This window comes from Pieris napi, chromosome 19 (genome assembly GCF_905475465.1).
Source record: "Pieris napi chromosome 19, ilPieNapi1.2, whole genome shotgun sequence".
Lineage (NCBI taxonomy): Eukaryota > Metazoa > Arthropoda > Insecta > Lepidoptera > Pieridae > Pieris > Pieris napi.
This window is the reverse complement of record NC_062252.1, coordinates 2,342,472-2,355,488: the sequence shown is the minus strand read 5'-3', so window position 1 is coordinate 2,355,488 and position 13,017 is coordinate 2,342,472. Positions and strand designations below refer to the sequence as shown.

The window sequence follows — 13,017 nt, the reverse complement described above, 5'->3', positions numbered from 1 at the left end:
CTGTCATCCCCTTCCTTACTTCTTGCATACGATTTTTTGCATTTTCTGAGAAGATTTACTATGGTAATATATATATATATTTTTACCATAGGAAAGAAGAGATTTCAACGAACTGAAAGCATACCAACTTTTTGAAAAAAGCTGAAATTTTGACGTCAGAATTTTCGATTGAAAATTAGGGTATTTTTTCGATATTAATTCAAAATAAGGTGAACAAATAAATATTTTTAATCAAATAAATTACAGTGTATTTGGGACATAGAAAGGTAAGTTTTCACCAAATTTCGTTAAAAAAAATTTATTTTTGTTAAAGATAAAAATAAAAAACCAAAAACTTGGTTTTTTGAATTTTTCACATAAATTTTGAGGTTATGTGAAAAATGTGTGAATACAAAAGTTTTAGATCTTTTTATTATCTCCAACTTTGCCATTTTACTTTCTTCGATAGGACTTGTAGTTTTGCCGGAAATCGATATAAACCGTTTTTTACCCTTAAAACTCCCCCCCCTACCCCTTCCCGACCTCAGATCGACCGTAATTTATTTTTCCTTTCATTTTGATCATATTCCCCTGCTTTTCTAATGGGTTTCATCCTACTGTAATTTTTTTCACTTTTTATTTATTTTAAAGGCTATCTGCACTGGTCTAAACCCAGACCCAAAAAGGTCTGTTTTTTTTTTCTTTTTTCGCGAGTAGCTTCATCGAGTCTATAAATAAGTAAAGTTGCTTAGTGGCAGTTGTAATATACTCGTACATAAACTTACCATACATGTACCACGTACCATATACCATACCATAATACCACGCCTCAAACATGGACCCGGAATACGGCTTCTGTCAAAAAATAAGATAAGATAAGTCAGCAATAGTTTGATAGGATAAAATATAAATCTGATATTACTTGGTTATACAGTAATATTTCATAGGACTACTATAAAGATAGACTTTGCCTCGAAGTTGTAGATAAATTGGCGGTAAATTTCACAATTCTACAATCCAATTTAGTGTATCTTTTGTTAGTACCTACTTAGTCTAGCTTATTTATTTGACCCGTTTTGGGTAAAAGAACATGTCATAGAAGCGGTAAATTTCCCTCCTTTTCATTTAATGGAGAGCAATGTTAGCCTAGTGGCTTCAGTTTGCGACTCTCATCCCTGAGGTCGTAGGTTCGATCCCCGGCTGTGCACCAATGGACTTTTTTTCTATGTGCGCATTTAAAATTCGCTCGAACGGTGAAGAAAAACATCGTGAGGAAACCGACATGTCTAAGACACATAAAAAAGTTGACGGCGTGTATCAGGCACAGGCTTATCACCTACTTGCGTATTAGATTGAAAAATGATCATGAAACAGATTCAGAAATCTGAAACCTAAAGTAGTGCCACTGATTATTATTATTATTTTCATTTAATTATGTCAATTGTATTATATTTCTGTATGCTACGAAGTGTTAATAAATAAATAGATCTTTTCATTTGAATACCTTGCCGTACGTTATAACACTATCACATTGCAGGATTTTAACAAAACATTTCGTATTATGCTAAACACTCGCTCATTGACCCTGAATTTTATTTGACTCGTTAATTGCGTTGATTAGAGAATTCCAACTCAAATCTAGTTCATGTATTTGCAAACATTCAATTAGTATTTGTCGGAGTAGAGTTATTTTTATATTTGTATAATTAAGTAATTTTATTTCTTATGTAAAACCTCTAATAAAACTTAGTAATCTGAATTATCTAACATTGATCTTTTTAATGAATACTTGTGAACTAACGTTCACGCTTTTTACATTGATTATGGCAGTGTTCATCCCAGCCCATTCCTTTTTAACTTAGCGATAACATTAAAAAAAGGTAAATTAATAATTGTAAAAAGAATATAAACATTTCTGATAGCGTTAAATTCAGTTCGGACTAACAGTTTAATACATTAGATGCAGACGACAGCCAATAGTTGTGCATTTTATATACTTACAATATTTTTTACATCATAATCCTACAGCTAACATAAATGATTTAAAACAAAAAACAATTATACTAAACATATAGATAGCTAAAGATGGAATACATAATATATAGGCCGGGAGATAGTGACACAAAATAGTGGGTCATTTGTATGGGGGTTCTCCAGGAATAAGGGGTCTTATTACGAAATGAAAAGAAGAAAAATGATGGTCTGGATGGATGAATGATAGCGATGGTACCGGCGGACCAAGCGCGTGGGCGTTAGTCGAAGTCGTCGAATTAATTACGACACAAACATTCTAGTATTTTCCGATAGTCCATAAAAAAATAAGAGCCGGTAGTGTCATACCATACTTCTCCGGTGTGACTTACAGCCCTATCTTCCTATCTTCCTGTATGAAGATGAAACGCGGACTATCTTAGTTCGAGAAAGGCAAAGGATCGATGTTTTTGAGATGTGGTGCTGGGAAATGCTAAGTAGACTGCAAAGCGTACCATCGATCCTGACCCAACTCCGCATACGAACTCACCTGTCTAGTGTCTACCATATGCCGACAGAAAATACTATCTTATTTCGGTCATACAATGCGCAGAGGCGATGAGAACTTGGAGAAACTGATCGTGGTTGTTAACACAGAAGGCAAAAGTGGCACCAGATGGACCGATCAAGTGAAAGACTCATCGTCCTCAAAACTCTACACTGTCATAAGAGAGGCGCTGGACAGAAACCGGTGAAAGCAGATAGTCCTCTCGAGATGCTTTCTTACTGACCACGACGCTCAGGACGGATTGAAGAAGAAGATATTCTTAATACTCGTTTTAGCAATGAAGTTAAATTTCAGTTAAGAAACTTGATAGTTGATGCTACAGATATCATTTAACACTTACATTCATGAAATTGCATTGGCCGAGTGCATCTGATGGCCTTACAGGTAATGTAGGGCAGGAAGCGAAAATATTATAAACAATTATTATCTTAAATCTTTGGCATTTAACGTTCTAACGATGCTATAATGTTTTTCCTTTCGGTTGTGTTATTCTAATCTATAAACCATTTCCAATAAGTGGAACATATTGGTTGTTTCGTTGATCGATACTAAGTATTTCAGCGAATGTGTAAATATGAGGAGGCTGAATAGTTGGTTCGATGGCGAAACAGCGAAACGGGCGGGCGGAGTTGTGGAGTACAAATTTAGACTCTGGCAACTGATCGTGAGCTAGTGCGTATTAAATTTCGTTTTTTGTGGGACAGTCCTGCGTTAATATCAACTGTTTTAATCTGAGCTGTCAAAACAGCCGAATTAATATTCGTACGGAAATTATATTGCTATGGTTTTATACATGACCTCTTAAAAATATGTTTAGTCTGCCTTCTTAGTTTATAAGTCTCCAATCGATCGGTTGCTATTTTAAAGAAACAAAAAAATATTACAAATTATATATTTTTTTTCTTTTTTCATATAATAGGTGGGCAAACGAGCCTTTGGGACGCAAATAAACGGCAGTCATCGCATCCCATGCTACCCATTTTTACTGGGTGGGTTGCCGGCCTTTGAGGGAGGAGTTCACTCTAACTTTGAATAATTGGAGGTCGCATCTCACAGGGAAGACCTCCGAAAACCGGGACCAGAAGACCGGGAGTCATTTCCACAGTTCGATTCCATCTGGAATTTTAATGGCATCAACATGCTAAATTTCATATGAAATCACAGAATTAGTTTTATTGAGAAACGTAACCTAAAGGACTGCTCAAACCAGTCTAACCACTGAATGGCCAGAAGGCCGTAGTGGCTAATGTTGAGAAGTTGCATATCCTTAGCGGCTGGAATAACTTCGTTTCAGAGTATGCTGCATCAGTAGTTTGGCGATTGATAAGATTGTAGGTGGCGCTACAGTTTAAATAACCACAAAAATGAAACTGTCTGGAAAAACCATTACATCTCGGTCACCCTACACCACACGAAGCTTTTCTGCGCATTATGCAATGCGGTGAGACTTATTTTAGTTAGTCAGAAAACTCCTCGCGTCAAACACACATCGTTTTAAATGTACAGTGTTTTTGTTGTGTCTTGTGATTGTGTCGCGTGGGCTTTGGCCTTACCATCTGACGAATAATTCACTTTCGTTGATTTGGCATTATGACATTATAAATATAATTTTAATTAATTACGTTATTTGGCTATAAAATTTTAAGGGATTTTTAAAACCATTACTGGTAGGAAACGTGGATAAAACTTTTTAATATTTATATAGCTAGTAATTTATATAGATTCTCAAGTTGTCCATTATTCATATAAATATATAAAGTCCAGACTTATATATTCGCTGATAATTAGTTAATGTTATTGCTATAATAACCGGCTTTTAGTCTAGCTTAACAGTTTTGAAGATTAACTTCTGGTTTTTATTTGCAAATTAGATTTTAAACTTTTGCAACAATTTGATCTGGAATATTGTTAAAACGTCAATAAAAATGCTATTACAGTGTTTCTCGTCTTCGTAAACAGAACATGAAATAATTCGCCTGGCAACGGTTTTTGTGCTATTTTTGTTTAAAATAGTACACGAGATTTTACACCTTATTTTTCTTACATTACAGATCATCTTGCTTTGCAAACTTTTAGCTTGAAAATTTTAAGTAGTAAGTGATCTAAATTTTTAAGTCTCGATTTATCTTGAGCTTCATTTTGAAAGGAAAACCATCTCTATTCTAGTAAAAAAAGAATTCACTATTATATGACATCAAATTTTTGGCTCATATATGAAAATTTTGTCATGTCTATGTGTCTTACATTGACGTCAGTTGGTAACATTGTAGTGTCAAAGCGAAGTCATCAATAGTGAGAAAAACTAGTGTTTATAAGTAATATAGACATTTAAAACAGTGAAGATGATGACAATAAGTGAGAGCCAATTTTCCTCCAACAAAATGTCAAGTATCCACAAAATCAACGATCGAGTGGTCCACAAGGACGCTTTCGACGATGTCAAAAGCTCTTCCAAAGTCAACAGCACCCTCATTACGAAGCGTGGATTTAAACCATCGGATATGTTTGATCCTCAAAAGAAGGAATTCCTTACCAACCTCAGTTATAAGTTGTTCCCTGTAAGTTGGGTAAGTTAATTTATTACAATTAGTGCTAAGCTTCTAACCGGGTGTGGCGCAAGGAGGCATATTGGGCTCTTTAACATATCGTATGTATATTGCCAAACAATATTTTAACTTACGTATAATACTAAGCATATTTTAAACTAAGTACGCTTATGAGTAATATTATATGTAGCTATAGATAAGCTAAATAAAGAAACACTACTAACTACAAAAGCATAATATAAGATGACCTAAGACGTTATGAATCATGAAAAAACTATAATGAAATACGCATTAGACAATATATCAATAAAAAAATTTTACATCAAAGGTTCGGTCGTAACTATTGGTCATATAAAAGTATTACTTATAACGATTGCAACTGCTCCTGGCGTATCTCCAGATCTAGTTAAAATAGAAGAACCTTGAAGCCATAGACAATAGTTTATAGTTCATACTTTATATGTTATAGTAGGCGGATGTGATATAGTAGTAATTAATTATTCTCTTTGATATCAAAAGGAGATTTTAGAATAAGATGTTTAACAATGTGAAATGGTATTTCTGACGCTGTAGACTACAAAATTCAATCTAGCCGTCGATAAAAACTTATGTTTCTTTGAATATAAAAACATCGTAACTGAATTAATATTTAATGCAACTTTTTTTTAACGGGATTAACGGGTTTCATCGCAAGAGCAGATAGAAACTAGATCTAGATTCCGAGATTCCTAGGAGAAATTGAGGATTAAAAAATAGAACCTTCAGTAAGGAGGAAGAAATGAATGTCTATATTGGCGAAGTTTGTAATAGAGAATTTCAAAGTTATGTTCTTAGTACTTTTAATCAGATTACCTTAGGATAAATCAATAAAAATAGATGTCTGATTAATTATTGTAAACCTTGGCACCGTATCAAGATCCTACAGGTGTAGGTCATGTCACTCACCTCTTCTAGTCTACAAAGATTCTAGGCTGGTTTAGAAAATCAACAAACTCTAGCTGCTACAAGTTAAATATGAAATAACGAAAACATGACATCATCAACGGCCGTTAAACATGAATAAAAGAAATATTTGCGATGTTGGTGAATTTATAATTTCGATATTTTGTTGCGCAGAAAACCCGAATTAATCTTTCATTTAGAGAAATATCAATTAATAATACATATTTCAACGTATTTCTGTGAAATATGTCTTTTAAATATTTTAGTATTAATGCAGTTATATATTAGAAAATTTATCTTTAAACCAATTCTAAATACATTATAATTTATTGCAGAAATTAATTAGTGCGATTAAACAGCTGCTTATTTTCTTCATTATTTCAAGTATCAAAATGTCGTGTAAAGAGCACCTGTTTTATTTACACTTCGCTTGATGAGGCAGTGATCTGAATTTTAATCTGCCGGACATCGAACCCGAGTAACCGACGCCAACACGGTTAAAAATAATATTTTAAAAGTTCAAATTCAATGACCCCGGTTTTCAAGTACGAACCAAAACAATTGTGAACTTTTACTGTCTGAAGTGTTTTCGAATATTGCTTAGTAAACGTAAAAATATTGTCTTTGATAATCATTTAATGTTTTCTTTCAAATATTCTAAATCAGTTTAAAATAACTATTACAAGATATTAAAAGTAAATTGAGATTATTTTTAAATAGTACCCTCTTAAATCTTAATAAAATATTCCAGAAATTCTTTGATAATATGTACCATTTATTTGATAGGATAATTTTGAAACTTGTCAGGAAATGTGTTAAAATTTCACTCATTGATCATTCAACGCTCGATTCGTCCCCATTCCAAAACAAAAAGACACCGTTTGCTCCAAAACATCGTGTCTGTTGGGTTTGGGCCAAAAACTAGTTATTTATTATGTATGTGGATGGATCTGTTTTGGAATCGTATTGTTAACTTGACTAAATAACAGTAGCATTCTTGCAAATATATATATATCTGAAAAACATACAAATAAAACATTAGCGATATTATTATAAATCGTGAATTATTAAGTAATTTTTTATCAAAATAATGGTAACAAATAACTTTTGTCCACGTTTAAAATTAAGTTGAAGCAACTTCATTTGATAAATTAGTTACGGCATAGACTACACTTAATTCAGCTATCCCAATATTAAAATGATATAGAATAATATGAAATTGGATTAGAACTAAACCCAACAAAATAAAAACGAAAAATAGCAACTCAGTAGAAATATAGTTATCAAAGCTCAGTATTTCTGTTTGGTATCACTATTGAGGAGATAAATTTGTCACCCTACGATAAATTAATTCAGAGTTATCCATGAATAGCGCGAACTAGTTAACTATATATTATATATCAATCTCCTGAATTAAAATAATTATTTGAACATACAGAATGACGTCGATGTGGTCCAGGACCCCTCCATACAGCTTCCAGAAGAGCCGCTTGTAAGACAAATAATGTTAAAATCATTTTGTAAATATTCACAGGAGAGTGTTAATAATTATGCGTTATAACTACAGACGTATACTTTACGAACACTTTTTCACATTTCAGACTTAGTGTTATCTAATAATTCTAATAAATGCATGAAATATTGCCTTTTCATTTAAAAGAAAATATATCTCGATAGAAGCTGTTCTGACGTTTACGGTTTAATTTTCTTTTAAATGCATGTTAAGTATATGTATTTATATTTGAATTATGCTACTTACATAATTTTAACAAACTAACGACTCCTAAACCCTTTTTTATTATTTAGTTCTCAACAAACTTTTAGATATATATATAATAAAAAACCTGCCTTACTTGAAATAAGGACGGTAAAACCTTGATTGATTTTGTGACAGTTTCGAAAGACTGAAATCTCTCGCTTATGAAACCCGACTAAAATCGGAGTTTTTTAAAGTTGTTAAAAGTTTCACGTCTAAAGTCAAGTGTATGAAAATGCAACTTGCATGTCCTATATAGAACTATACAACACATTACCATTACATTTATACATAAATCATAACACTGAGATCTTTTTAATTTTAATTAGAACGTATTATAAATATCCAAGTCATTTAAAATTATTGTTTGTTATTCGTAAACTGTAATAATTACCGGCAAAATCGCCATTGTTCACCGTCATAATATTCACAATAAAAAATAGTAGGTATGCTATACTATCTTATACAAATTTCAGGACGACCTAGATAACAAACCAGTCATCGTGGGAGACAAGGAAGTCGATCTGAACAAGATCTTCACTCCAGCGGCTGATGCTGAGGAGCATGTCATTAAGAAAGACCGCAAATTCGGTTAGTAATATTTTTATATTATACGCGAGAACATTTTAATAAAACCTCAACGGATATAAAGTTGTCAACCTGTCAAGTTCGAGGTATTTCATTAAATATGACATTTTATTTGCATTTCTATTAAAACGGTTCTTACTTAATAAGTGCTGATTCGGCTACACCGTACTGTCCGTACTAAACGACCTCTTTTACAATAATTCCAATATGTTTGCAGTCCCAGTTATTAATTACCTTACCATAATATTTAAAACCAAGCATGAGACAAAGCCTTTTGTAAATGATAAGAAACGATACCAAAATAAAGGCTTTTTAACATCTATACATACACATGTAAATTGTGTTATAGTTAAAAGAGTGAAGGGGTGCTTTTTACGTCTGAGTCTCAGATTTCTATATCTGTTTCATAATCATTTTTCAATCTAATAGGCGAGTAGGTGATCAGCCTGTGCGTGACACACGGAGTCAACTTTTTGGGTCTAAGGCAAGCCGATTTCCTCAAGTTTTCCTTCGAGAGAATGTTAAATGCGCACATTGACAGAGTCCATTGGTAATCCAATCGGGGCTCGTACCAACGACCTCAGGGACGGGAGCACGCTGAAGCCACTTGGCCAACACTGCTAAATACAGTTATAGTTAAATAAGTAATAATATTGACATTGTTGGAAAAGCAATATTTAACAATAAATAAAGAGTAATTTAAAATATTTGGACACTTCCTTATAGGCTAAGATCCGACCGCGTGATTTATACGTTCATATGTTTGATTAATAAAATATAATTTTTATCGATATTTATAACTAAACCAATGCAGATCCGCAAAGGTGGCCATCCAAATTTGGCCGCAATTAATTTTAATTAAAATGTAATTAATTATTTATTTTTGAACAATTACGTTCACTTGTAATTGTTAAAAAATATATTTCATTAGAAAGAAATATACCTGAGATACCGAGAAAGATCAAGGTGCCATCCCTCACTTGGCCGCAACCTAATGTCAGCCAGGTGTAAACAGGTATAATTTCGTTAAATATATACGTTCATAATGTATTATCATGTTATACATACCAAATTGAAGATTAATTCTTTCCCTACATGATGAGATATAGGTGCCTATGCAAAAATGCCCGCAAATAGTGACTGCCAACGATTAAAGATAAATAAAAGCGAGAGAAACTTAAGATAAACACCCCATGTCGAATAAAGATAGAGCATCCCAGCTGCTTGTCGTTTTTATGCTACTGCGCATGCGTCCATAGGCAAGGTGCTCAACTAAATACCGTACTGAATATTGCAATCATATCAATATTGTTTTAGTTGAATATAATTAAAAAAATATTGAAAACACTAGTTTGGTAGATTAATTATTATGACATATTATTTTTACTGCTCAATTTTTGGAGTATTTTAAACTCCAAGCAAATACGCGAGCTACTAGTTGAGCCCCTTATCTATGGACGCATTCGCAGTAGCATAAAAACGACAAGCAGCTGGGATGCTCTATCTTTATTCGACATGGGGTGTTTATCTTAAGTTTCTCTCGCTTTTATTTATCTTTAATCGTTGGCAGTCACTATTTGCGGGCATTTTTGCATAGGCACCTATATCTCATCATGTAGGGAAAGAATTAATCTTCAATTTGGTATGTATAACATGATAATACATTATGAACGTATATATTTAACGAAATTATACCTGTTTACACCTGGCTGACATTAGGTTGCGGCCAAGTGAGGGATGGCACCTTGAACTTTCTCGGTATCTCAGGTATATTTCTTTCTAATGAAATATATTTTTTAACAATTACAAGTGAACGTAATTGTTCAAAAATAAATAATTAATTACATTTTAATTAAAATTAATTGCGGCCAAATTTGGATGGCCACCTTTGCGGATCTGCATTGGTTTAGTTATAAATATCGATAAAAATTATATTTTATTAATCAAACATATGAACGTATAAATCACGCGGTCGGATCTCGTACTATTAGCTCAAGCTTTCCTTTTTGACACTGCAAGGTTCATAATCCCAATTGTTCTCGAACAAACAGACTACATGGCAGACATGTTTGAGCGGAGTCATGTTTGTAGTGGCTCACGTGGATCAGGCAATGACGTCATTTCCGTTTTGTCGATGCAATGATAATGTAAAATCCGTATTAATCTTTAAGTAATATGATACACTAAGCAAAGGCTTGTTATAATTTCCTATACTGTTTGACCTAATTTACAGTCGCAGATACTAGTACCGTAATGTAAAAATGGAATAATTATTTTACTGGTTGTGTTACCATGGTTACAGGGTACAATGTTTTTTCCATGTTAAAACAATTACGTTCCACAACTGAGCGTTTTTAAGGCAGTTTTTGACGCGCATCACCACTATGTGGAATCAACTGAAGTATTTCCGAACTAATTCGATGTAGGGTCCTTCCGAAAAAAGAACGTACCAATTCTTAAAAGGCCGGCAACGTACTGGCGAGCCCTCTGTCATTGAAAGTGTCCTTGGGCGGCGGTATCACTGAACATCAGGTGAGCCTCCTGCCCGTTTGCCATGCCATTTTCTATTGAGGCATATGAAGTTAAATATTTAGGAAGTAGCTTAATTGTATGTCAATAAGGAAATACTTAAGTACATAATCTATGACCCATTGAATAAAACCTTTTTAAGAATTTTTATAAGAAAATCATGAAATTATCCGAACGAATACAATAGCTAATTCTAAATCCACATTATGTTTTGTACATTTGGCAAGGCGCCATTCTAATGTTGTATACTTAGAAACGTTTCTAACTTCTAACCTTTTACGATTGTATGATTAACATCAATATACACAATCGAGCCTACTATAGAAATCTTACCAGCGATTTTAATAGAAAACTTATCAACAAATAAATTCGTATTTCAATAATAAATGTACTATCAAACTCTAAAACAATTATTCAATTTGAACCAGTCGTTCGTGAGATAAGCTCGTTCGGACAAAACATTTTTCAGCTATTACGTATGCATTGGACAAAGGATTAAAATTGTTTTGTTATAAACTTCGAGCTGCTGATATTGCGTACACGCAAAACGTGGTCATTGCCGTATTATCTTATCAACTTCTTATCGAACTAGGACCAAGTTCACTGCTGACTCTACTTTTTATTATTGAGGTCATGTTATTAATTAATCAAGATTTATTGTATTTAACAAGGTCTTAATAATTGTACTTATAGGTCGGTCAATAAATATAGGAAGTTTTATTCTCACGAACAGAATGTTTCCTATAATAAAAACATTCAATCACAAGTATAAGTTATTGTAAGAAATTCAAGGAAATCTCTTGAAAGCATCTTACCCTGATAATTCCAGAAAAGACCTTCGCATCATCAGCGTTCTACGTGCCGGGTGTTCATCCGACGGTAAAGGAACAGATGGACCTCGCGAGAGCCATCTCCAAGTCCTTATCTGATTCCAGTAACCAAATGTCCAAGGGGCAGAGCATGTATGTCAATCGGAAGAAGCGCTCTGTCAAATGGGTTCATGAGGGACGAGGTAATGGCATACATTTATTTAGTATACGCTATTCGCATTATTGACCACTTGAAAAAATAATGAAAGAACTGAAAATCAGTTTATATTTTATTCAAACATATAATATACATGAACTTGTTTTCGATTAATTTTTAAATAGGCCTGTAATCTAATGTTAATGTTCTTGTTTAATCTTAATATGTCATGGACGGAAGAAATGTAATAATAATACTAATTATTGTTTGCTATTACTCTAACATATTCTATTATCAATTTCAGGAAGAAACACATCAAATATTTCGCAAACACCAACACCGGTCGCCAACCATGACACGCCATACCGCCCGCCATCTAGTTTGCGTAACCAAAAAACTTACCCGAAATCAGCGCTAAAACATACTTCAAATATACCAAAAATGGAACCCTTCCCAGTTACATCTCCTATTATTAAACTCGAAAATGTAGAAATTCCAGTCCCAATGGCACCGACAAAGTTGAATGATGTCTACGCTTCACCAAAAAGCCCGCGTTTACCGCTTGTTAGTGGGCCCAATTTCAATGTGGCGCCAAGAGGTTGGGGGGAAATGCAAAATTACTACAGACCTGTATCGCTAGATGGAGTTGGACAGACAACGCGCGGTTACACAGATTATTAAGGTCATTTGTTAATGTTTAATTTAATAATTAAATGAAATTATTTCAACAAATTTAAAGCATAGAGAATGGAAGAAATTATCTTGCGAAGAAAAGTGGAAAAAGCTGTTGTAATTGACACAGAGTCTCTCATTTTATTTTACGTTACGCGGCATTTGATAGGTTTCAAATATATGAGTTCTGATTCTGACATACGAATCAAATTATCTTTATCATTAAGCTATTAATTTAAAAAAAAGTAAATGATTATTGTTATTTTTCAATGTTAGATTTAGTTTATTTATTTATTTAAAATAAACCGATTATCAAAACACACATTACTGTTCCTGAAAGAAAAAACTTACGATAATCAGGCCATATATTATACAGTAACTGTTGAGAATATATAATCGTATTTTTGTAATACATAGAAGTATTTATACTTTTTTTAAATATACACTTTTAATCTAATATACATTATTTTATGACTTTTATACCTAAAAATTACTGGTCT

General features: G+C 33.1%; 1 protein-coding gene across 11 annotated transcripts; it reads left to right on the top strand.

The window, feature by feature from the left end:
* Positions 1-3,969: 3,969 nt before the first annotated feature.
* On the top strand, positions 3,970-12,976 carry LOC125059152. 11 transcript variants are annotated; one of them, XM_047663427.1, is made up of 6 exons: positions 3,970-4,185; positions 4,789-5,085; positions 7,445-7,498; positions 8,239-8,353; positions 11,709-11,891; positions 12,150-12,976. In XM_047663427.1, the coding sequence occupies exons 2-6, from the start codon at positions 4,861-4,863 to the stop codon at positions 12,524-12,526; spliced, it is 954 nt and encodes a 317-aa protein (XP_047519383.1). In that variant the 5' UTR covers positions 3,970-4,185; positions 4,789-4,860; the 3' UTR covers positions 12,527-12,976. The 11 variants fall into 11 exon arrangements, with proteins under 11 accessions (XP_047519383.1, XP_047519384.1, XP_047519379.1 ...); XM_047663428.1 differs by having other exon boundaries at positions 4,774-5,085; XM_047663423.1 differs by having other exon boundaries at positions 4,570-5,085.
* Positions 12,977-13,017: the final 41 nt, after the last annotated feature.